The 23,268-nt window shown below is 38.7% G+C and overlaps 1 protein-coding gene across 6 annotated transcripts; it reads right to left on the bottom strand.

Moving 5' to 3' along the window:
- Nucleotides 1–489: 489 nt before the first annotated feature.
- On the bottom strand, nucleotides 490–21,486 carry LOC146651269 (uncharacterized). 6 transcript variants are annotated; one of them, XM_085384617.1, is made up of 14 exons: nucleotides 21,222–21,486; nucleotides 14,425–14,531; nucleotides 14,121–14,304; nucleotides 13,536–13,636; nucleotides 13,263–13,389; nucleotides 11,316–11,366; nucleotides 10,888–10,941; nucleotides 10,314–10,370; nucleotides 9,361–9,396; nucleotides 8,478–8,507; nucleotides 8,076–8,090; nucleotides 5,283–5,399; nucleotides 3,786–3,845; nucleotides 490–3,650 (listed from the first exon to the last, which is right to left on the bottom strand). In XM_085384617.1, the coding sequence occupies exons 1-14, from the start codon at nucleotides 21,283–21,285 to the stop codon at nucleotides 3,622–3,624; spliced, it is 1,032 nt and encodes a 343-aa protein (XP_085240743.1). In that variant the 5' UTR covers nucleotides 21,286–21,486; the 3' UTR covers nucleotides 490–3,621. The 6 variants fall into 6 exon arrangements, with proteins under 6 accessions (XP_085240743.1, XP_085240742.1, XP_085240745.1 ...); XM_085384616.1 differs by having other exon boundaries at nucleotides 8,076–8,093; XM_085384619.1 differs by lacking the exon at nucleotides 10,314–10,370.
- Between the last annotated feature and the right edge of the window lie 1,782 nt (nucleotides 21,487–23,268).

The following is a 23,268-nucleotide window of genomic DNA, read 5'->3' on the forward strand; positions in this document are numbered from 1 at the left end:
GAAATGCTCAGACAAGACTGTCTGACACCAAAAGGGTATCTTAAATCACCTTTCTTTTACATTCTGACACTCTGAATTTTAGCATGTCATGTTGACCATGTCTATGTTCCTAAATAAATTAAGTTTCCAGCATGTGATTGGCTGATTAGAAATTTGTGTTAACAGGTGTACCAGATGAAGTGGCCAGTCTACATGTTTGCCATTAGATTTGAGCACATTAACAAACAAAACATACATTTTAGAATTAGCAATAAAAACAAACACTGCTTTGACTAATGGGAAATCTAAATACTAATGTATTTTGGCATAAACCAAAGTAATTGTCAAACTACAATAACTTTAGATGGTGCTAATTCAATTAATCTTCTGGTGACCTTGAATGTCCGTTCTACAATAATCCATTACATCACTGAAGAGTTTTTGATGTATACCAAAGTGATGAACTGGTCTATCAACAGTGGCTAAAAATGAAAGAAAAAGAAATCCCACAAAAACTGTTTAATTGATTCCTCAAACATTATTTACACAACTCCAGAAGAACACAAGTGCCAGATGACAAAAATAAAAAGGACAGTTCCTACACAAAAACCACACAGAATATTTAAATAAACAGGAAGTCAGAAGAAGAACAAATGAATTGTCTATATATGTGTAGTAAATCAAGATGTATACAGGATAGGAACGTGCTTCTCCCATTGAGATTACAAAAAAAATCTCTGCTTGTGTCGCTGTGTCGTTTTTTTATGATGACATTATTGTTTGTTTTCCTATCAGGAATATTCAAGAGCATATAAGGAATAAGGCAGGACTGGTCAGTGCCATGATTGATGCCCTAGTGTTATGTGGCAAGTGCACTTCAGGACCCAATGAGTTTACAACACTCAAGGTTTACATTCTGGTTTGAATGCTGTGTTCTGATACTTTGTATTGCTGGGATCAAGCACCATGAGGTGACTGTAGTTGTGAATTGATATAATATAAATAAGACTGAATTATTGACCGAGAGTGTTTCGGCAAAATGTATTGTTGACCATGATGTCCTCAGTGCAAGCAACGCATATCGAATTTTTCTGGATTATTGTACGAGTCTCCATTACAGGAAGTTATCTAAAAGAGCATCGCAGGACATTTCAGTGCTTTTGTTCACTGCAGGGCAGTACTGCATTTAAAGAAAAAATTTGTATTTTGAAGGCATCGGTGGCTAGTCCTATTTGTATTATTATTATTGAGTGGGTATTTTTTGTGCATTGTCACTCCTGATACACTATCTACGTAGTTCAGTGTTACAAGAGAAAACAGCTTTTGTCTGTCACAGATTACAGGTTAAGAAGGCAGATCGCTGACACTGCGTCTGACCCACAGTTTGTAGAGTGGAATTGATCACAGATTATTAACATTTCTCAGCTTGAGGCTAGGCTGTTAGCAACAGTCTCTGTCCTGTATTGCAGCTATATGGTGCTTTACAAGTAACACACATTACATGACCTGCAGCACTATGCAGCCTCTATAGCCATATATCAAAGTTTAAAGGGAGCAGGGCAAGTACAAAACTTCAAGGCAACAAAAAAGACATTCAGAAGTTACGATTTTTTTGTGTGTGTGCTACATTTGGAAAAAAGCCGTAGCGCTGCATTCTTTGCATTTTACAATAATATTAACAAAATAGCACAGCAAACAAGCTGACTAAAGACAATCTGTCGGCTCCGAGGCACGGCTGCTAAATGTAAAGGATTCCTATAAAAAAAATCACAAGTGAATGGCGTTTGTAATGTGGATACATGAACAATAAAAATACACTGTTACAGCAGCTGGCTTGCTCAAATAAAGAGACACACAATGAGAAGAGTTTTACATCTGCCACCAGCGGAGGTGGTTGAAAGAGTTTAGATTGCAAGATTAGCTAAAATAACTAAGACTGCAAACGGCCCGACTGTGGACACACATACAGCAGCTGTTATGTTTGTGTTATTATTTTACATGCATGAGCAGTTTAATTTTAAAAAATGTAATTGCGTAAATGACAGATTAAGAATGAATACAGAACACTCTTTCATTGTTATAGCCTCCTACTGGTTTGCTTGTCTTCTCAGTAACAGATGGGTAAAAAGTTAAAGGTTGACCCAGCATTAAGGGTGTTTAAAGTGTTAAGCCAGTTCATGTCTCTGGAACTATTGGAGGAATAAAACAATATTCTTCTGAAAAAATATTCCCTCATTATGTATTTTGATAACGTTGTTGGAGACCTGGGGGGAGATCTCAGACTGATAAGTCCATAGTTTATGGATCCCATTATTTTCATTCTTACCAAGCAATTAAACAGGCAATTTGGATGGGTGTATTTTCATCTTGTAAGAGACTTCAGGCATCAAAGTGAAATGTTTTAAATTTAGAATAGCTCAGAAATTTGAAATTTGAAACAGCAACAAAAAAATCTCCCTGCAGCATAAACCATCCTTTAATTTGTCACCCTGTATATCTTCTCTGTGTGTCTGTAGATTGCTCAAGCCAGGCTGTGTCAGTGAAAGGCACTATAGAGAAAAAAAAAAGACTGCTTCACAACTACACACATACTACATCAGAACAAAGTCTAATACATTACTACATGACCTCCATTGAATTTGTCCATGTCAGGTGACCATTCATCCATTTACAGAAACAACACTGGATTAGACTTTACTTCATCGTACTTTAGTAAGTTTACACAATATATTTTTGTTGGCTTGTTTTTGGTATTTCCTAAATTAATATGACTTGAATCTTAGGCTGTATTTGATTTGTGTCATCTTTTAATGTATTCAACCGACCGAGGAGAAACGGTCACTTAACAGGATTTTAAATCAAGCCCCTTCACCTATCAGAAAACAAGCACACACATTCAGTGACATCGGTGGTCATCTAAACACATTTGACCACGCATCCCAAGAATACTCGTCTTTAAATCCTTTACCACAGCTCCTAACCAGACTCCACAAAATGCTTGCTACTGTGTCCCCCTGTTATCCAGTTAACCTGCATCTGTACTATAGATAATTGAAAAAGAAATGTCTTATCTAAATGATTTAAAATCATACGGGCAGTTCAACAATGGCAAAATTGTATAAAATTCCAAAGAAACAATTACAAGTTAAACACCTACAACATCGATTTCAGTTACTGTTTTGTATTTACATTGAATTAATAGTAGCCATATAAATACAATTAAAAGGTAGGTATATAATTAATCCATTTTATGGTTATACGTAAATTGAGATTAAATCTCTTTAATGGCCACTCTGAAAAAAATTATAATAATTTGGTTTAAAGTAGAGTGTTTGACCAATTATTTTAATACATTTTTTTAACAATAATGAAAGCCCTAAAGATCACATGATCTTTTTCTAGCTCCTTCTTTCCACATTTATGCACACACAAGAATGAACGGATATTATTCACACGCACACTGAGACACATCCACGCAAGCTCGTGTAGAGCAACATACAGACATAGAAATTCAGACTGAAACACGCAGCCCTACTCTGGGGCCTCACAGTAATTTAGCTCTACAGAGGACAGAGCCGAACAGTGAGATTGCCACTTTGTTAGACTGTAGTTGGCCCGGGCGGTAAGGTGATCGTTTCAGGTCTAGGAGGAGTTCAGAAGGTTGCTAAGAACTGTAAATAAAGAAAGGAGGAAAAAAATAGATTAATGGTTAACACGTTTAAAGTATTACATGTGAATATTTATATCAAAAATGTGTTCTTTGCGTTTTCGTTGTGTGTGTGTGTGTGTGTGTGTGTTTGTCATACCCTGGGGATCTGACCGAGCCTCTGCTGCATCAGCTTTGTGTGGAGCCTCAGGGTCTGCTTCTAGTCACAAAGATTGACAGTCAGAGAAAAGCGAATAAAACAAACGTGGGAACTCATTGCTCAATTGCAAGGTTGTACTGCCAAGTTGAATTTCGCAAGTATTTAAGCAACAACCTCCAGAGCAGAAAAAATGAAGCCAACATGCAATTGCCCAAAAAAATTGCAATTCCTTAAGGCTACAATTAAAAGTGAATATATGCTCCTAGATCCCCACAAGGCTTATAGTTTGCATGAAAAAGGACAGCTTTGTGAGCACTACTGTATTACCGCCTGTCTGCTAGGCTTCACTTTCGCTGACTCAAACAACTGAACTGGACCCAAGTTAATCAAGATCAAAATGCAGAACTCCTATACAGCTATACAGCTATACTATTAAAGTTGAGGTTTCAAAATTAAGATTCGCAATCTGTGAATCTGTGACATCATGGTGGATATGCCCATCCTTTGTATACAGTCTATGATTTAGCTTAATAATGTTTCTACTAATTAGCATCAAGTTATTGCGTCCCTTCTCTCAAATATGAGGAAAAGCGTTCATCTTCCTTCAGTGTGAAACTGCTTCACCAGCTGTACAGAAGTGTGAATTTCTAAGGATCTTGATTTCTTGGGGTAATTGCATATTATCCAAACCATGAAAATTAGTTTCTTATTTTTTGTGTTACAGAGGAAAACTTATACCTATTCGTGAAGTCTTTTAAATTATTGTTAGTGAAGCAGAAACTAGCTGCAATTACTACCTCTGCTCTTTACAGAGGAAAACTGCATGTCTAAATATGTTTAATCAAATTAAAAACACATATTGTCTATTACTCTAAATGCTCAAATTATAAGAGTTACTTTGAATCTGACTACTGGCCTGCACTGCTATAAGTGGATGCCCTATTACTCATGTTGACTGCAAATGAAAACTTTGCTGAACTGGCAGTAATAGGATGCAGGATGCGAGGATGGTGTGAGTCGTATGTCACTGACAACAGTTCATGAAAGGGAGCCAAAAGCTGAATTTAAAAGAACTGGTAAACTTGAAAACCCGTGCTTTTAGGACTACAAGTAACAAACACACACCTTGCCCACTGGACACAGTTAGGATGAAACTTGATTTAAAGCGGAGATTCAGATAAAAGATGAATAATTTTCTTTTGTAGCGTCATTAAAGCTTAACAGATCTGAAGCTCTGATGGGGGTTGGCATTCATTTCAAAGAGCTTGGACATAAGCAGTTCTTCTGTTGCTAATGTGGGCACCAAACTGAACAACAAACACAATTTTGGCATACACTTCATTCATTGTTGATGAGGGTCAAGAAGAATTTCTTGTCTGGTCAAATACCAAACCTTGCGTACAGCAGTTAAGGTAGCTACTGTATAAATTGAGTTTTCCCTTTGATTTATTATTATTAATTAGTTTTCCACCAGCAACAAAAGGATCAGATAATTACCCTGTCTATTTTTGAAGCACAGCTTCTTCTGTTGATAGGTGAAGTATCCAGCGATTGCTCCCACTGCAGACACAACAATCGCACTAAGGATTGCTGCTAAAGAGCTTGAGCTGGCCTCTGTAGCACAACAAACAAACAAAGAGACAAATAAAGATAAGTCATAACAGCAGAGAATGTGCAGTCAAGTTCAGCAGTATCCTATGAACATGCCACTGGAACTGTAAACCTATTGGTCTGAGCATTAATGTGATCTGTGAAAATCCATCTATGACAACTGTAACTGTAACACTGAGTGTCAGCACTGGGTGCCATTTTGCAGTTGAAAGAATGAATATCAATTTAGTAAAGAAGCTCACTGACATGACATAATGTGTGAATTATGTGTGTATGTGTGAGACAGACAGGGGGAAGGGAAGGAGAGATGAAGAGCAAGCAACAGTGTGTGTGTGTGCGTGTGTGTGTGTGTGTGTGTGTGTGTGTGTGTGTGTGTGTGTGTAAGCGAGAGAGCGAGGCTGCATCATCTCGTTCCAGAATTTTCTGATTCCTTTTCATTCGTCTGTCATTTAAACTTCCCACAGCATTCACAGTGAGCATTCACAGAAATCTGTCTGCACCTGTAACCCAGTTACTATGACAACACCAAAATGAATAGTTTTCATGCTGTGTGACAGCACACCGCCAAGTATAGGTACTGGCACATACATCACTAAATTGGCTAAATTGTGAGTAAATGTAATTAATTGTGCATCTAAATAATGTTTTTAACAAACAAAAAGGTTTAAGTAACCCCATCAAACTCATTGTAATAGGTCGCTACACTAACACTACATATATCTGGCACATGATTTCATGCTGTTGTGTTTCCAACTTAAAGGCGAGGCTTTTATTGTCTTGTTGTGGCCTGAGTCGACAGCGAGACTTTCAGCGCTACAGGGGTGAAATTGATGTTGAGGCATAAAAGACAAGTTCGGAAAAAAAAAAGAATAAAAGAGGACAGGAGATCCAGAGCTCACGGCGAGAAAAGCAAGGGAGTGGCATGAGTCAGAAAAGTGAGACGAATAAAAAGTGGGAATTAGTCAGTTAAATTAAGTGGAATGAAACCGGAGAGTATAGTGAGTCAGAAAAAGGAAGTAAAGGTGGGTGGAAACTGACGTGTATGAGCATGAATGCGCATAAACGCATCACATACAGCTGGGACACAACTGTTTCTTGAACAGAGGCATTGACATGAAATAATACTAAATGACACTGACTATCATCGAAATATGTTTTAGAGTCGCTCCTGTAATTAAACATTTGGGCACTTGTGAGTTAAACCTTGAATCCATTTGGTAGATTCTACAGCTTTTGCTTCTTTTATAAAATTATTTTTAGATGTTTTTTAAACTTGAAAGGAAGGTTTAACCATCAAACCTACCAAAGCTACTTGACTACACATAATAATTAAAGTTTTACCTCCCTTTACCACTACAATGGATTCTAAATTGAACAATCAATATGCGATTGAAATGCTGACTTCAAAGCATTAACTGTTTCGGAATTACAACCTGTTACAGTCAATCGAAGCCACTATACTTGGTTAATGAAAACACTTTACAACATCTAGCCAAGTCAAGAACACTCTCAAGGAAGTAGGTGCGCCTTTCTCAAGGTCTACAATCAAGAAATGCCTTCACGAACACAGCATTTACAACAAGGTGTGAAGCCCTGGTTATTCTCAAGAACAAGAATGCCAGATTAGCTTTGCTGGAAAACATCTAAAACTGCCTGCAGAGTTCTGACAAACATGGAACAGATTAAATAAAGCTGAACTAGTACTATGAAAGCATGGAGTAAAAGAGAAACAGCTCATGATCCAAAGGCATGTATGGCTACCAAGGGGAACGGATCCACTGGTATTTACTGATGATGTGACTGATGAGATAGCCCGTCACAGTGCAAATAGATAAAAACACAAAGCATACTGCAAAGCTACCCAAGAGTTTCTCAAGGCAAGAAATTCGATAGGGCCAAGTCAGTCACCTGATATCAACCCAGTAGAGCATGATTTTCAGTTACTGACGACAGAACTAAATGCAGAAATACCCACAAAAAAGCAGCAACTGAGAGTAGCTTCAGTAAAGACCAAGCACAGCATCTCAAGTAATGTGACATTTGGTGATGTCCATGGATTCGGGGCTTTAGGCAGTCACTAACTTCAAAGGATTATCGCCCAAGTAATAAAAACAGTCTTTGTGAGCCTCTAAAAATAGGACCTATGTATAAAAATGTTTCTAATTCAAAATTAAAAGTCTGACTCTTTAATTTAAAATCCACTGAGCAGTGCATAGAGGCAAAACTCCAAAATTTAACTGTAGTGTTAGAAAGACAATGTAAACAGACTATAATTAAAAGTGACTGAGATGACCCGATCAATAATGGGGTTGTAATTAGGGTGTTGCTGTGGGGCTTGAATTATTTGCTACCAAAACATTCTGGTAATAATCATCACAGTGAAGTCATAGTTGGCCCAGCAGCGATTCACTTCTGAAGTCTGTGTCTTGTGCACACAGACTTCAGAAGTGGTGCTCAGGACGCTGTGAGCCCCAGAAGTCAGTGAATATTTAGCAATGCTACAAATGAGTAATGCTCATGTGTATGTGTGCAGGTTGGGAACTGAATAGATTTTTGATCAGTGAATATGGAAAGAGATTATGGTGAAAGGTTGAGAGTCTTAGCCAACTAAGTTACATGTAGGTTTGTGGCACACGTGGATTGTTACTTTAAAATAGGAAAACAGAGGAGAGAACTCACTTTGGGGCTGTTGATCTGCTGTAAAGAAGAGAGAACACACAAAAAGTTAGCAACACAACAACATCACATTCAGTTGTTCATGGTAAACTGTTTGTATCCTTTCATCTGCTTTGATATGAACATTTAATTCTACTGTTATTTCCAATAAAATTCGATGTGACACACCCCTAAAGACCTGCTTCAAACACGAGAGAGAGGCATTTCTCTGTGACTCTTGTATCCTGTTTGCATTGACAAAGGCATGCCAGTAATATCCTGTCTGTTTCAGAACCACATTGGGCCTATTTGTGCTGCTGCGGCTACGATCCTATGTACGGTATTTGACTAGGATTTGCACTGTAATATTTTGCTATCATGCGTATTTTTGATCACAAAGACAAACAGAAAAAATTAAATCCTTACCATCACTCCCTGAGGCACCCAAAGCAGGCACTAAAGAGAGACAGAAAGACAAGAAAGGAGAGAGAAGGTATTATTTAAATGCTCTAATGATGCATGTAAAGCATTGTTGCTGAAATGACAAAGTGGAAAAAAAGAAGAAAGGTGAGATTATTCTCTTTACAGTGACTTGTAACCTCAGGGGCATTAAGAGTTCTAAAGTTTCTGTCCTAACTAGACTGTACAAACACACACACACGCTCATGCATACACAAGATTGTATGAAACATCCCTTATGTACAGTTACAAAGATGGCAAAGATACTTTTATAGCATCAGAGCGATAAAATATCTCACAGAGAGAGAGCGAGAGAGAGACAAACACTTTCTCCAGCTCTTTCACAACCTGATCTTTGATTTTATCCACACTCAAACAACCCTGTTATCTCCTTCTGCACTGCCTGTCTGTATATGTCTGTGACATCATCCTTGCCCTTTACTTGCTTCGACTTGAAGAAGCTGCTAATAACAGAGTACTAAAGAGGAGTCTTTCACCCTTCGCAAGTATATAAATGATTATACTACTTTTGAGTTTTCACATTTCAGGAGGGAACTGAGAAGCTGCTTCAGGAAAATCTGCTGTTCCCACATTTCTGTCATATTGCCGCAAGGTTAGTGATTAAGCTTTTGTAAAACAAGTCAGTTCAGCACCTTGTCATGGGAGCAAGGCACTGAACCGACAGCCTTCTTCCAATAGAGAGACAAGAGGAATGAGAAGAATGTTTTATGAAAACCAAACTACACCTTACTAGCCCCTGATTGCAATGCTAACTTTGTACATACACAGGACATTTTTAGTTTGGATACAACAATAAATTCAACCATAATAGTTATGAATGAATACCAACCATCTTCGCTTTTATTTTCGTCGTTTGACAGAGGTGCTAAAAAAATAAATGAAATAAAATTAACAAATACCGTGGATCAATAAAGAAATGCAAAATTATTCTCGGAATGGGAATTTCTTATCAGATGTTTATGAATACATATCACAAATCTAACACACTATAACATGGTGTTTCTGTCCCCCTTTCATTGGATTTAAATGGGAGCTGCCAGCGTCTTGAGCTCAGTCACATTTAACTACACAGTAACGATTAGCATTTGGTTTGTCTTAAACAATATCATGCATAGTTTATACACTTCTTGCTGGTTATGTTGTACAGGAGGTGCTAACAGTATGAACTAATTTTGCACTGAAATGCATTAGTGTTAATATGAATACATTCAGTGGTAGATGTACTATACAGTAGGCTAAACACCCACTAAAATATTGACCACTATTCACAAATAATAAGTACTCTAAGAAGTTTCAAATCCCAATTTAACCCTTGCTCAAGACCTACTGTGAATGTGGTGCATTAGCCCTGTTGTACCAGGCTCTAGAGCTACCAGAGGACCATCTCAAACCCCAGTCTGTGATGCAGTTTTCAAGTGATCAAGTGCTAAAAAATTTTTGGTAGAGGAATAACTTTGTTATTTTTTTTTAAACCTTTATGAAGATGACAACAGTCTTGTCACTAATTTCCCCTGTAATATTTTACATCTTAATGGCTTTAAGACTCTAATTTCACCACTTAAAAATAATAGATAATTAGATGATGGCAGCTAAGGCAAAAGCCTCAACTGGATATACAAATACAACTATTCATAGTTGATCCCTAAGATCTAGTCGCTGTCGTAAACAGGGCTAATCTCATTGCACTGGTTGTGTTGTTTCATATCTTTATTTATTCTGGACATTTTCGGTTATTGGTTACAAGAATAAACTGAATTTTAATTGTTATGAGCAATTACTAACCACCTAACTCCTGGTGTGCTACCACCCTCTTCTCCACGGGACTTTCCTGGTTTAACCCTGTATATAGTAAAATAGTCAATAAATGGATGAATAAATGAATGAATTAATCAATCAATCAATCAATAAATTAGACAATCAATAAGCCTGTTAGTCAATCAATCTTGCCAATGTGTTTTTAAAAACATTGAAGCAAAAAGCATGTAGCCCTCCATGTCGATGGGGCCATGACAGTTGATCCCTAAGAGATGGTTATTGGTTACGACACTAAACTGAATTGAAATTATTATGAGCAATAACTTCCCAACTTCCGAACTTCCGGTTACAGATGGGAAGCGCATCTGTAACCGGAAGGTCGCCGGTTCGATCCCCGGGTGTTGGGCAGAGGGGCCGATGGCGCAATATGGCAGCCTCGCTTCCGTCAGTCGGCCCCAGGGCAGCTGTGGCTACAACCGTAGCTGCTTCCACCAGTGTGTGAATGTGAGAGTGAATGAATAGTAGCATTGTAAAGCGCTTTGGGTGCCTTGAAAAGCGCTATATAAATCCAATCCATTATTATTATTATTATTATTATTACCTGAATTCTGCCGTGGTCCCATCCTGCTCTTCACGGGAGTTTCCTGGTTTAACACTGTATACAGTAAAACAATGAATAAATAAATGAATGAATCAATCAATCAATCAATCAATAAGCCTGTTTGTCAGTCAATCAATCTTGCCAATGTGTTTGTGAAAACACTGAAATAAAAAGCATGTAGCCCTCCATGTCGATGGGGCCATAACAGCTGATCCTTAAAATCTACAGTCACTGTGGTAAACAATGCTACTCTCTTTGCATCGCATAGATTGTACTGATTTGAAGTTTTCAGTCAAAACTACACTTTAGGCTAAATCTCCATCAGTATCTGTTCGTGCTGTATTGGACAGGTACTTCTGTGCATCTCCATTTTTTTTTATCAATAGCAACAATAAACTCAACAGCAATTATTATGAGCAATTACTGACCATGTGTTTCCTGCTCTGCAATTGACGTCTTCTCAATGTTAAACCCTGGATCTGGTAAATAAACAAACAAATAAATAAATACATACATACATAAACAGAAACACAAAATCAATCACTGTACAGGAATTTTATCTAGATAATGCCAAAACATATTGAAACACATGTAACACACTGTAACACTCTGTTCTCAGTCCCTCATGACCCTCGTGAATGCCCTGCAGAGGTGTTCTCAGTACTGAAATACTGAAACACAGCCAGCTCCAAGGGTGTAACTGTGATCTTGTGAACCAATGTTGACTTAGATTAAGGGATATTGTCTGTCACGAACAAAACCTTACCCTACTATATATTTATTGGGGAAAACCCAATTGACTTAAATAACATGTGGGACTCAGTGTATAGTGTTAGGCTGGCCAGGGCAGGGTGGGGTGTGATCACCGCATTAATTTATCACTGATAGAAACCTCAGTGACCTATTTTCTAGGGACCTATTCTTTCTGTTAATAACATCATGAAAACAAATGCAATTAAAATACCAAAATAATTTATTGATAGGATGGATGTTAAATAACAAACCTACATTACTCTCATTCTGACCCCCACATCTTTTCTTCTTGTCTGAATAGTTCTTCCAGGGTAATTGGTCCAAATTACTAACTTCCTTTCCCATCTCAGTGCTTGCACTTCTAGGGACAAGCTAAGCTAAAGCACAATGTCTCTGTCTAAAAAAAGGTAAAGCCAAACATAACCTTAGAATAGGACATACTGACATGAGGTCAGCATAACATTTAGTATGAAAGAGCACAAACTCCAGTTTGAGAAAGAGGGTGTTATAAGATAAATAGAAATAAATTAAGGGAGACACTTCTATTTTCATAAACCTTTACTCGGGTCATTTGGCAGGCTCATGACATTCATAATTTGGAAGATAAAATCAGCCAAGCCAAAATCCCACCTTAGAACCTTCCTAAGGGAATTGTATTTCCTGATAGAAAGGCACAGATGGATTATTTTGTTCAGAAAACAGGGAGTTGCAGAAAAAAATATAGAGTACATTACACCTCAAAAAAGCATTACAGCATGTACATATTTTTTAATGAGTGACAATGCAAAAGTTCTGTCAGGAGTAATTTTATTAGTCCCAGAATCAAAGAATCTCTCAGTTGAGATCGAATCTCAAATTTAAAATATGTAGTTATGGCCAAAATCTAGAAAACAAAACTGCAAGAATGAAAGGCATTCTTCAGATCTGTTTGATTTGAAGTCTTTGCTCAGGGACAGGCAGCGCTGCCGTATATTCAGAGATTATGGGAAAACCCCAAGATTCAACTGATCATCTTAAGAAAGCTCTAAAAAATGTTTCTGCTCAAATGATTTTCAAGCTATGCAGATCCTCATCTGTCGTTTCTGTAATTATTTAAAATGCTGTAAATGAACATTTCTGAACATCAGCTTAACTTGCAAGCTTCTGTGTATTTCATATAACTGAATTTAAGGAAAATAAAATGTTTTTAGGTCTTGTTTAGAGGTTATATGATCAAAAGAAGAAGGAGTCATAATGCCAAATAATAACCGACCTGCATTTGCAAAGGGAAAATACAGGTATGTTTATTGTCTGTATGCTATTATTTGTGTATATATGAGGCATATAAAGGTCTCTTTATACTACTTGTTATGACTTGCAGTTCTACTGTCACACAAAATACATGCTTATACTGGAAACAAGGGACAGCAGGTGACGTTTTACTAAGAAGTTTGTGTAATATCCCATCATAAAAGACACTCAAGAGATGGCCTCATCTACAGAATACATGTGCTTGGCTCTGTTTACAACTTTTTCTCTGTGGTCTTAGCACATACTCATTTTCAAAACTCAGGTGCATTTTCCATATTCATGAATGCATGTACAAGAGTGTGCAAAATATGTACTTGAATATCTTTACTTACTTATAGTGACAGTTTCATCTGTGGTTGTGAAATCATCTGTGGATGACTCTTCATTAGCAGATGGATCAGTTGGTGCCTCCTCATTGGCTTCTAGACCTACTGTTGTTATGATGTCATGAAGTCCACTCTATTAAAAAAATATTATAACACATATGAACCCATAGTACAGGACACATTTACTCACTATCATAGCAACCTATTAATGACATCTGTAAAATACAAACCTTAATAGGTGTGAATAAGAAGTTTTACTTTTTAAAAAATGGTATTAACCTCGTCTTGAGCAGGTGTTGTATTCGCATTTGTGGTGGGTTGCGCCTCCTCATTAACTGCTGTTTGCGTAGCTTCTGGAGTGTCATCCTCAGAATCAGCAGCTGGCCATGGATAGAAGTGAAACAGAAGTAGCGAAGCATTAGTTCACTGATTTTTCCTTTTATAGCCCAATTACCACATTCTGTGGCATGGGCTTTTAGGGCTTGTTTTGCTGCACAGTTAAAAACAATACAAGAAAGACATGTAAGAAACATTTTACATTATAATAGCCATTCCTTCAAAGTTACATCATTTTTTTTGATGTAATAGTGCAAAAGTTGAACCTGCTTTTTGCTGCAATGAAGAATGAAGATTTTTATTTTTAATAAACTGCAGCTTTGCTGTGAGATATTAACTACCTGAAACATTTTACAGCAGAGAGGTAAAAAAAAAAAGAAAGAATAAAAACAACAGTGTAGTATGAATGCCAAGTATTAAAAAGTGAGGAAACTGACAGCAGTTTATTTATCTAACAAAAAAAGAGAAACAAAAGCACCATGTTTCATTATTGCTTTAAATGTGCATATATGCAGTTCTATTAATCACCTTGTGTAGTTGTAGGCGCGTCAGAAATAACTGGTTCTGTTTCTCCAGTCGCAGGACTCGCTGATTGACCCTCCTCCCCTGCAGGAGCATCTGTAGGCACTGGCTCTGTGCTTACATCTGCAGCATTTGCTTCTTGGATTAATTCAGCCTCAGGGTCAGCAGTGGGCTCAGGCTGCAATACTTCCTGTTTGGCACAACATTTTATTTAAATAAGCAACGGTCTATGTAACACTAGGTGAGATTTTCAAACGGCTGACAGGGACCCAGGACTGAACAGTTCAAACAAAATATCTCAACTTCTCACCTCAGTTGCAGTGACCACCTCCCCAAGGTTATGCTGGTCGATGACCTCTACATCTGCTTTAGATGTGGGAGTTTCAATAGATGGCTCTACTGTTGGGATTATATCATCTGCACAAAGTTAAGTGAAAGACGCAAGTCAGAGAATAATACAGTGTGGGATTACATACTGACAATCAGTTGGAAACAGATGGGGAAAAGCCAATTCATGGTGCCACAGCTGGCAGAACCTGTACAACAAGCTTTTTTAATCAAACAAAAAAGGCAGACATGGCGACTCAAAGTCCACCTCAGTGTCTCAAAGAATATTTTTCCATGCTTTTGAACCCATAGAACTTCCCGATGATACAATTCCCTATTTTGTACCTTTTCTGTTTGAAAACCAATGCAAGGAATATCGCATTGGTTTCTAATATAATAATATAGATAATAAAGTTTCTACTAAAATTTTGGCATGATTTGTGTAACCGCTGATTATTAAAAAGCAGCACGCCTTAATCGCCTTCCATCTGTTGCTCCTCTAAGTCATTAAAGTCATCTGAGTGGTGTTTAAGATGACACATACATAAACTTAGAACCACACCCTGGCCTGATTGGTGCCTGATGCTACCGATCCAGCCAAAAACAAACGAAAAAAACCTGCTTCACATACACATCGATCACTTGTGACCTGCTTCCACATCAAATGCAGTCTTAACCTCAGCACTGGCATTGCAACTCTGTGCTAATGAGAAAATGACAGAGATGTGCTCTTTGTCAGTCTGTGTGTGACAAGCAATGTGTGCGTGTACGCCTGTGACATTCCCCCGTCGCATGTGACAAGCTCAAGCAGTAAAGTGAGCTCTGGCTTGATTGTTCTTTGCTTGCTGACGTCAGCAGCACCCTGATGCTGGTTTATCTGAGCAGATCTTCTTTCACAAAACACCCAATATTAAGGCAGGACTGATTAAAAAATGTAATCAAATACCTCTACCACTTTTTTAAGAGCTATTCATTGCAGGGTGGATTTTCAATAAAGAATCACGGGGCTTGCCAAGTGAGATTGTATCACAATCAGCAAAGCCTGGAGGGAGAGCAGCAACACATCTAAAGTATTTCCATCGGTAGGGCTGGGCGATATGACCCAAAATTCATATCTCGATATTTTTTAGCTGGATGGCGATATAAGATATATCTCTCGATATATTTTTTAAAGCCATAAAGTAAGAACAAAAAGAGAGTTCTTAGTCAAAGCTGTGTCCCAGATGTCACACAGGCACTTTTATTAACATAGAGCAGATGTACATAAAATTTACTCAAAAATAAATTATGAGCATTTATTAAATAATAATGCTCCATAAATAAAAGAAAACAATGTTGTTTTTGTGCATAACAAAAAGCTCACAATTGTGCAGTCAAAATGTAAACTAATAGACGCTGAGCACAATAACAAAGACAGATTTCACAGCTGCTCTGTTCCCAACTTGTACTGCGTGACTGACAGCCTGGAGTTTGAAATCCGCTTCGCAACCACGTCTCTTAACAGGTGCCATTTATAGTCCTTATACACAGTAGGGTAATATTACGTTGAAGCACAGTACGTATCACTCCGCGAGGCTCAGCCGTAATGCTCCGACAATCCATCAAGCGGTGCAGCTCCGTAGCTTACCAAAGTCGTACTAAAACATTTTTGACAGATTGCTGAGCGCCGTGTTCCACATAAAATCGGTTCGCGGCCATCAAGCACAACCAGAATTCATACATAAGGCGCGCTGTCAACTTTTGAGAAAATGAAAGGATTTTAGTCCGTGCAGCCCCTCTGGGCTGCATGGCGTTAGCGTGGTTAGCTCGTTAGCGTGGTTAGCTAGCTAACACGTTGACGCCGTCCAGCCCCACGCACGGGGCGATGCGCAGTAACTCGTTAACGGAGATTTGCCGTGTCCATCTTGTCGCTTCCTGCAGGTGAAGCGATGGGGGACGAGGAGTTGTGTTCAGTGAAGGAGAGGCGAGGCCGAGTAACATTGCGTAAAGACGAAAGTGGACGAAAGAGAGGCAAACCTGCGGCTCCACAAGTATAATTATAACGTAACATAGACTATATCGATATAAAGGATATTGTCACATCTTATATCTCGTATAAAAATATATCGATATTTTTTAAAAACTCGATATATCGCCCAGCTCTATCCATCGGGGTGAAAATCTTTTAGTGGTAACAAGTACTGGCTACACCCTGAATCCATTCATCCACACAAATATACATTCATATTGCAGGAAAAAAAAAAATCACACACACAAACAAAAGCAAGTGCACACACACACTGCAGCATGAATATTTGACATGCAAACTCTCATGCACCACTGCATGGCTCCTGAAACCATCATAGAAAAAAATCTCTTTGTTCCACTGAATATCACTGCACCAGTTTAACAAACATTAATCAGTTTCCATACATTGTGCGCATGGATATGTGTGGTATGTATCAATTTCACTATCTTAATCAGTTCTTTGGAAATTACTGTCTTCAGCAAAGATGTGCTGTAGCATGCCACTTCAGGCTAATGGGGTGGAACACAGTTAAGATTGAAGTTGATGAGTCTCACCAGAACACCTATGGTGAGGCACAGAAAAAACACTACATTCATCAAACTGTTCCTTAGACAGCTGTCAGTAACCTTCTGCCACAATCTTATTAATAATCTCTCAAACCATTAACTCTAATAATGAGTCTCTATTTGTGTGAGAACGCAGTGTGCATGAGACATGAGGATAAAATATAATTCCCCCAGTTCTTGTGCATGTGTGTTTGTGTTTATGAGTGTGTAGAGGCTACCCCTCTATGCAAACTCCTTCTTCATAGAACATTCTGTTCCCATCTATTAGTTTGCCACTTCCTCGTTTAACTACCTCTCCCATAAGCATTGCCCAGTCCAGCAACACTTACATGCATACATACAAACTCATGTAATGTTCCCTCCTCCCCTCCTGTCCCCTATCATACAAACAGCTACATGTTCACACACGTGTGAAGTTCATGTGCACACATGTTCCCATTCACCCTCTCTGAGTAAGGGGAGCCCTGTTTTGTGTTAGCACAGCAGTGAAGCCAACTGTTGCACATCCCAAGCGCTCTCACTCCTTGCCTTCCCTATCGCCCCTTCCATTTCACCAAGTCTCGACTCTCTCTCTCTTTCATTGTCGCTACTTTCCCTTGAGGCTGATGAGTCATCTGTGTCTCTGACATGGCCGCACGCTATTGTGTGGCGCAAAACAACTGTGCTAAACTGCAAAAATATTCCCTGAGAAAGAAGTTCCTAAGTTAAACCAGTTCACCCATGTGGGAACGTATCTTACTATCAATTAGACTGGCGGAAAAATCTCTCTAACAGCACCTAGAAGCTCATTAATTAACAAAAATTAAAGTGTAATAAAGAGAACTTGTCTTGTTGGGTTTATGCCGTCGCTGGAAATGAATGCCGCCACTATTAATTTTATTATTATTATTGATTAGACTGCTGATTGATTTTTTTCAAATACTGACTAATTTAATTGGGTAGAATGAAAGGAGATGTGGGAAATGCCTGATATAATTTCATACAGCCCGAGTGACATGATCAAATGTCTTGTTTTGAATATCTGTGCAGCTACAAATGGCAAGTATTCAACATTTTAGATATAAGTGAATTATTACTTAATCATTCAACTGCCAACTACATTTATATCAAATAATATACTGGCAATGAGCAGGCAGTTAACTGATTATTTCTAGCTGCTCTCCTGAAAAGGACGACTCTTGGAAAAGACATATTTCTGCCTATAACTCCTGGCAACTTCTAGCTCCGTGAGAGAAATTTTACAAGCATCTTTCCACACAGCTCATTTCAAGTCCATCTTCACCTTTCCGTGTTACATAACCGGCAGTTTGCTTTACTACTTTTTTATATGACATGTATCTAGAAAGAAGAGTGATTGATAACAGCCTTCTGGATCTATGCCAAAATGTAAGAGTTCATCCTGAAGTATGCTGTACCTCGCCTATATAATTCAACCAAGATGAAATTGTAATATAGCACTTAGGATAGCAAACTGATATGGGCATCAGCTTTGTCATGGTGGCACTCTGGCATAAATCAACATGCTTTAAAAAAAAAAGAGAGAGACAGAACTGTCATGACAAGGAACCAGGAAAAGTGGTTCTTGGGAAATAAGGTAAGAACTTTAATTAAAAGGAAATTCCACTTAAATATATGTGATTGCAAAGAATGCCACAAAGAGGTGTGGTTCTTATGAACAATTAATATACTGTGTTAAATAATGATGTTTCTGTAGTTTACAGCATGTTAACTAGTTTCAATGTTTTCAGGAAAGGGGACTAGTATAAACATTTGCCACATCAAAGATAGCAATCTATATACTGTGAAAAGCCCCTTGTAAAGAAATGACTAATAAACTTATCTTATGTTATCTTATCTTATCTTATCGTAGAAAGATAAATAACATGGACAGTTGGGAATTATACTAGTATGTGGATATGTCCAGTGATGGAACTCCTTATCTTGGCATTTTATATTACGCCCTAGCAAGCCTGACAATAAAAAGCTGAATTTGTTTTAATTCCTATTACGTTCTCTTTTTGTTTGTTTTGGAAACTGAAGAAGAGTAAAGGTGTTTTTAATGGAGTTTTAGTTATGTAACACACAGGACAGTGCATTACATAAATTGGAATCTGAAACACGTTACCAGCACCATGAAGTAAAAAAGAACATTACTCTCGAGCTTTTCTGGTTCCTACCATGAGATTTTGTGCGATTTCCTGTGTGTAGCTGAATGAGTAATAATGCGTGTGCATGCCCTGCCTTGTAAAAATACACATGAACTCATTTGTGCATGTGTGCCAGGTGACACAGGTATGGTTCTGTTGTGTTTCTATGGGATAGAAAGTGCTGTGTTTACCCCAATCATGTGTCTTAACAATGCCCCCATAGAGATAATGCATGTGTGGAGTGTTTGTGTGCATGGGTGTGGGTTTCCCTTATCCACCGAAAGAATGATTTATGTGCTAGCAGTTGAAGGTGTAAACACAGACAAGTCTGCTCACACACACACACACACACACACACACACACACACACACACACACACACACACACACACACACACACACACACACACACACACACACACCTGGCTCACATCACAGCTCTTTTTTCTTTTATTTGTTTCTAAGGCAAACACATGTTCCCTAGCTGAATTGTGCACACCGATAAATAAAGCACACCCATACTCCCACATGTTCTGTACATTAAACTTCTACCCCACTCCCACCTACACATACGCACACAGATGCTAAGGGCCCCCGGGAAGCGTAAGGCGCTGAGACTAGTTCTGTAGATGGGTGTTGTCTACAGCTGGTGCTGGATCTAGTTACTGACACTCCCTATCATTCAACTCTATAAATCGCACTATAACTGATGTGCACATATACAGCTGAGCTAGCGCCCCATCTTTTTTGGTGTGACTAAGAATTGGTGTGCACACATATGCAAGTCAGCAAACACACCCATTGAGATTTTCTGTGATTGAGTAGTCCAACATCTACTGAGTTTAAAATCACATTAAACTTCTGCAATTATGGGCAATGTGTGTGAAAAGAGAAGGGAAAAAAGCGCTCTCTTTCTCTGTCTGTCTGTTTGTGTGTGTGTGTGTGTGTGTGTGTGTGTGTGTGTGTGTGTGTGTGTGTGTGTGTGTGTGTGTGTGTGGGTGAGAGAGAGAGAGAGTGTGCGTGTGTGTGAAGGTGGTTCCTCTCTGATGGTTTATCTGGTGATAACCGGTAGAGTGAGATTTTGCCAGATTGCATCCATGCGCACCAACGTCCAACTGAATTTTTTTGCATAAGGATAATAAAACGAATTTGTCTCACTTTTTCCATGCTTGTGTATCCTTGTTTTCCCTCTCAATCAGCTACATTGTTCCTTTATCTTTTGCCAACAGCTGTCCACTTTTCTCTTTAGTTTTTCCTCACTTTATGTGTTTTTCTCAATGCTTCTTTCTATTCCTGTGAGTTTTACTGCACATTTAAACAATCTGGAATCATTGCATGTGCCGCAGGGAAGGGCAGAGGCCCATGGGCCAGCTGAAGGAGAAGGGAAAGGAAGAGGAGAGAGAAAACACGAAGAACGAGAGATGCAGAGGAAAAGAATAGATGTGGCTCAATAACACATTGAAACAGAAACAGGGAAACGGGAATCAATTATAATTATTTATGTAACAACAATGGAACCACCACACCCCTATGGACCTAAACTCCAGTCCAAAAAGAAATGGCCACATGACAAGACACACCTTTTTTTAATGATGATGTCTGGGAAACAAAGCTGGAACCCCAATATAGTAATAAAGATGGAGGGCTTTTCATTCGCTTAGCCAGAACTGATAATAACAATAATAACATAGATTTTTTTTTAATCAGCTAAAGGTTAATTGAATTGAAACATGACAGGGATTCGGGCAAAAGGCACAGTGGTAATTGTGCTCACACAAGCAAAGGCAAGAGGAGAGAAAAAGACAGAAAAGGAGAAAGACAGGTGAGAGCCAGAGGGGAGTAAAGGTGGGGGGAGAAATGGAGGCAGTGAGATAATGACCAGCACAGTCAGTTAGTCAGACATACAGACAGACAGACGGGGGGAGAGACAGACATAGATGGATAAATAGATAGACAGATAGATGCACAGATAAAAAGATAGATAGAAGCCACCATGCACACTAACACATGAAATGCTCTGCTGAAGAATGCGCTGAATTAACTGGAAACAAATTATTACCTTGTGCCTTGGCGTGCGTAGCCAGCAGGCTTCCTAATAGCAGAATCCACAGGTATGACATCATGGGAACACGGCGAGGCTGCGAATAAAATCGGGGTTCAATCTCCCTTTTCTCGCCCTTCAACAATGACAATTAACTGGCGTGGAGGTTTCAGGTAGATCTGGAGGGCGTGCTCGCGTGTGTGCCGGTGCGTTCTTGCGCGTCGGATCAATCCAAGGTGCTGAGATGCTCAGGCTCAGTGCGCGCCGCCGCGGATCCGTCGTCCCCTTTGTCTGGATTGGGAGAGAAGGTTCGGTTTTTATTGGTAGGCGGTCTCTTCTCTCAAATGAAGGGAGGCGGACTGACTGCTAGGTACGTTGCTGTGCTGGCATTCACATGACTTTCCGCGCTAATTAGTGGGCTTTTTGTCTGTATCTCTCTGTTAAGTATTGCGAACATTTCGGGTGCATGCTCTTCGTTATCAAGCGCGATTAGTGCCGATTAGGACTTGTGTCATTCATGATAGCAGCCGCCATGCACTATTTTAACTCGAAAGTGCCACTAATGAGTATAATCGTGTCATTCATTAAGTATTTCCCAAATTTTGATAAAGGGTCCAGCAAGACCTCGAAAGGATCTATCTCTTATGTGCTGAGGTCATAGCTGTGGGGATGGTACTATGAGTTGGGTAGGGTAGTATCATCAGCAGTTAGATAAGAGCTGTATAAATTATATATGTTGTAAAATGTACTTTGGTTACCATGTTACCTAATATGACGATTGCCTTTAAAATAAAGTAAAAAAACCCAACAAAAATCATACAGAACGGCTGCGAGATGAAAGCCAGATTTATACAGAAAACATTAATAAACCTGTAACCATCCAGACAGCAAAGACAACACTGCACCTAAGCCTCACTCTTTATCACAACTGCCTCAAACACTCATTTCCTTTCAAAACCAGTGGTAACCAGATAACAAGCACGCCATGATTTACCCACAGAATAGTAACAGCCAATAGCAGCTCTGAGCTGGCTCTTATGAAAGCCACATAAATATCTTGTCGATCCGGCCATGCTCAATTTACAGGCCAAGGAAACGCATCGGATCCAACTAACACTTAATAACAGGTGATGTTTGGTTAATTTATTGTGGCAGAGCACGGAAGGCCTCAAATATTCTCAATAATTTCAAATATTACCCAAACCCCAAAAGTATGTTTCCAGCCACATACTTTTCATCATGTCTAGTTTCTAGGTTGGTTTTCTGCTCCCTTGAAGCAAAGAAATAGCCAACCTCCTTGGGCTGTCTTCGTGAGTACTGTAGGAGCAGCATGCTGATTCTAACGATGTTTCATGGGAAATTCAGTTTTGCATAGCCATTTTCATGTGCAGTCACTAATCTGTGGTCAGGGACACAACTTAACCTATGCAAGATACACACACACCATACACTACTAAAACTTTCTTAAACTAATAGAATTTAAATGGAAAGTAAATAAAAATAACAGAGAATCCAGGATGTGCTGCAGGATCCTCAGTACCCCTGCTTCCCATGGCCTTGGCTGAGACACCTAAAGGGATTTTTTTTTGTCTGTTTTGTTTTCTTACAGCAGCTTATCCCTTCATGACTTAATGATTTCCACATAAGTTTAATCATGATTTCGATTGTGTATTCTACATTTATAAACTTATGCTAAGATTTAAGATTAAGTCTGTAATTTGCTTCAATTTATTAAAAATATAATTTTCTGAAGAGGACAGAAAATCACTGATGTAAGCCTTAGGTCTGTTTTTGATGTTAAATTAATGTTAGGTTTCCATTTGAGAAAACCACACATGACCTCATGCACACCAACCAACCGACCAGAAGGTGGATCTGAAAGGGGAACATTTTCCTTTCCTCACCATTAAAAAAAACCCCCAAAAAAACCCTTTCCTCGCTGCCAAAGTGAAATGCGTGTGCTTTTATTAATCCACAGGTGGCGCCATTAATTCAAATCTTAATAAACTCCAAATGTTCAGGGCTGTGTTCAGATATAAAAACACAGAAGACAACATTCCACCAT

The sequence above is a fragment of the Rhamphochromis longiceps genome, linkage group LG16 (genome assembly GCF_057381845.1).
Source record: "Rhamphochromis longiceps isolate RC_006_pf linkage group LG16, R_longiceps_female_GT1.1, whole genome shotgun sequence".
In the NCBI taxonomy this organism is placed as follows: Eukaryota; Metazoa; Chordata; class Actinopteri; order Cichliformes; family Cichlidae; genus Rhamphochromis; species Rhamphochromis longiceps.

What these genes read in the sequence shown, in the direction of transcription:
- LOC146651269 (XM_085384616.1), bottom strand. Translation starts at nt 21,285, where the DNA reads ATGATGTCATACCTGTGGATTCTGCTATTAGGAAGCCTGCTGGCTACG. An exon ending in CAACACCTGCTCAAGACGAG is followed by an intron (nt 13,390 to 13,535) that starts GTTAATACCATT and finishes TTTTTTTAATAG; the next exon opens with AGTGGACTTCATGACATCAT. An exon ending in CGAAAATAAAAGCGAAGATG is followed by an intron (nt 8,508 to 9,360) that starts GTTGGTATTCAT and finishes GTCTCTCTTTAG; the next exon opens with TGCCTGCTTTGGGTGCCTCA.